Source organism: Lathyrus oleraceus, chromosome 7 (genome assembly GCF_024323335.1).
Source record: "Lathyrus oleraceus cultivar Zhongwan6 chromosome 7, CAAS_Psat_ZW6_1.0, whole genome shotgun sequence".
Taxonomy (NCBI): domain Eukaryota; kingdom Viridiplantae; phylum Streptophyta; class Magnoliopsida; order Fabales; family Fabaceae; genus Lathyrus; species Lathyrus oleraceus.
This window is the reverse complement of record NC_066585.1, coordinates 117133188-117135231: the sequence shown is the minus strand read 5'-3', so window position 1 is coordinate 117135231 and position 2044 is coordinate 117133188. Positions and strand designations below refer to the sequence as shown.

Here is a 2044-nt window from a genome sequence, read left to right as displayed (position 1 = left end):
TAAATATTTAATTGTTTATTACTAATCTTTTAAAAATTTGAAGTTTCTCTCCATATTTTTTTAAAAGTTTCAAATTAATCTCCAAAATTTTCAAAAAATTACAAAATAATCTTTAATAATTCTCAAAATTTTAAATCGATCCTTAAAATTTTCAATTCTTTTAAATTAATTCCTATTTTTAAAATTTTAGATTTGATTCAAAACTTTTAAAATTCATAAAAATGATTCAAAAAATTTAACAATCAATAATCTTAATATTCTATCCAAATAAAAAATTCTAAATAAGAAAATTTAATTAAATAATTTAATTGTTTAAAATTTTAAGTTGGTTAAAGATTTCCAATCATCGCATCGAAACCCACCAAAGGTTATTGCATTAAATCATAACATGTGTTTTTACAAATCTTCATTCAACATTCTACGTGTCCTCATAATGTTGGTTATGACATAAATCAACCTATTGTTCCATCCATTTAATTGTGATGTATCATTTTATTTTATTTTTTTTATTTCAAACCTAACTTGGATAACATTTTATACACCATTGTCAAGTAACTTTCCGCCAACAAAGAAAAGGATAAAAGTGAAAAACGTACGTGGTTCGATGGTATTTAGTCAAAATTGCCGTCTCTAAAATATAGAAATGACATAGGAAATTTGAAGAAAGTTCAAGAACTAATAAACAATAAACTAACATGCACAAGAAAATTATAGTTACACATAAAAGAAAAAAAAATTGAAAAACATAGAAATGAAACAGAAAAATGAAGGGAACCGAAGATGTGAAGCTTCTTAACTTTTTGTTGAGTCCAGTTGGTCGAAGAGTTGAATGGGCTCTAAAACTCAAAGGTGTTGAGTATGAATATATAGAAGAAGATATCTTCAACAAAAGCAATCTCCTCTTGGAATTGAACCCGGTTCATAAAAAAGTTCCGGTTCTTGTTCATGGCCAGAAATCAATTGCAGAGTCATTGATTATTCTTGATTACATTGATGAAACATGGAAGCAATATCCATTGCTGCCTCTCCATCCATATCAAAGATCAAGTGCTCGCTTTTGGGCTAAGTTATCTGATGAGAAGGTAAATGTCACGGATTCGAATCCGTGCTCGTGCATCTTATAATAGTGTATAGTTTACCAATTGAGTTGACTTAACGAAATATCTCTTTTTCTTTATCTAGCTTGCGTTGGGTTCATGGAGAGCAATGGTGAGGGAAGGTGAAGAAGGGGAAAAGTATCTAAAGGAAGCAAGAGAAGTAATGGAGAAGTTAGAAGAGGAGATAAATGGAAAGAAATTCTTTGGAGGCAACAACATTGGGTACCTTGATCTTGCTCTTGGATGGATCACTTGTTGGCTTCCAATTTGGGAGGAAATTGGGTCAATGCAGGTACTTGATCCATTAAAATGTCCATCCATCTCTTCTTGGAAGATCAATTTTCTGAATCATCCTGTCATTAAAGATAACTTGCCACCAAAGGATAAAATGATTGCTTATTGTCACCGTCGCATAGAGGAGTTTTCTTCAACTCATCATGGTTAATTGGTTGTTGATTATGCATGCATGTTTGAGTTTCATTTGATATTTTGAGTAACTTATATGTCGTACTTGGGTTGTAAATTATGTATGTAGTGCTAAATAAATTAGTATGGAGGTCATCCTATAAGGATTTTGCAATTTCAACTTCTTGAGATAAGATATTGATAAGACATTATTAGTGTATTATTTAGAGATAATTACAACTTATATTTAGGGTTTTAGGGGTTAGTACTTTTACCTTAGTTAATATACTAATTAAGGTATGATTAACGTTTTATAAGGTGTATATATTGACCTCTTAATAAATGGAAAGAGCAGAAAATTTGTGGTGAGTTATGGTACTAGAACAAGAGAATATCATAGAGAAAGTTAAACACAAATCAAACACCATAAGAGATTATGGCTAGTAATGATGAGAATGTTAAGAATAGCGGTAAGAAGGTTGACTTGACTTGTTTTCTTGGCACAAGTGATAATCTTAGTGTTATTACACCTATTAAATTGT

The 2044-nt window shown here is 30.1% G+C and overlaps 1 protein-coding gene across 1 annotated transcript; it reads left to right on the top strand.

The window, feature by feature from the left end:
- The first annotated feature begins 685 nt into the window (after nucleotides 1-685).
- On the top strand, nucleotides 686-1677 carry LOC127105013 (probable glutathione S-transferase). Its single transcript, XM_051042166.1, has 2 exons — nucleotides 686-1082; nucleotides 1183-1677. Exons 1-2 carry the CDS (start codon nucleotides 765-767, stop codon nucleotides 1540-1542), a joined length of 678 nt encoding a protein of 225 aa, XP_050898123.1. The 5' UTR covers nucleotides 686-764; the 3' UTR covers nucleotides 1543-1677.
- The last annotated feature ends 367 nt before the right edge of the window (nucleotides 1678-2044 follow it).

Bases quoted from the DNA above. Each gene is read 5' to 3' on its own strand.
- LOC127105013 (XM_051042166.1), top strand. From the start codon at position 765: ATGAAGGGAACCGAAGATGTGAAGCTTCTTAACTTTTTGTTGAGTCCA. The intron at 1,083-1,182 runs GTAAATGTCACG...TTCTTTATCTAG, and splicing joins CTAAGTTATCTGATGAGAAG to CTTGCGTTGGGTTCATGGAG.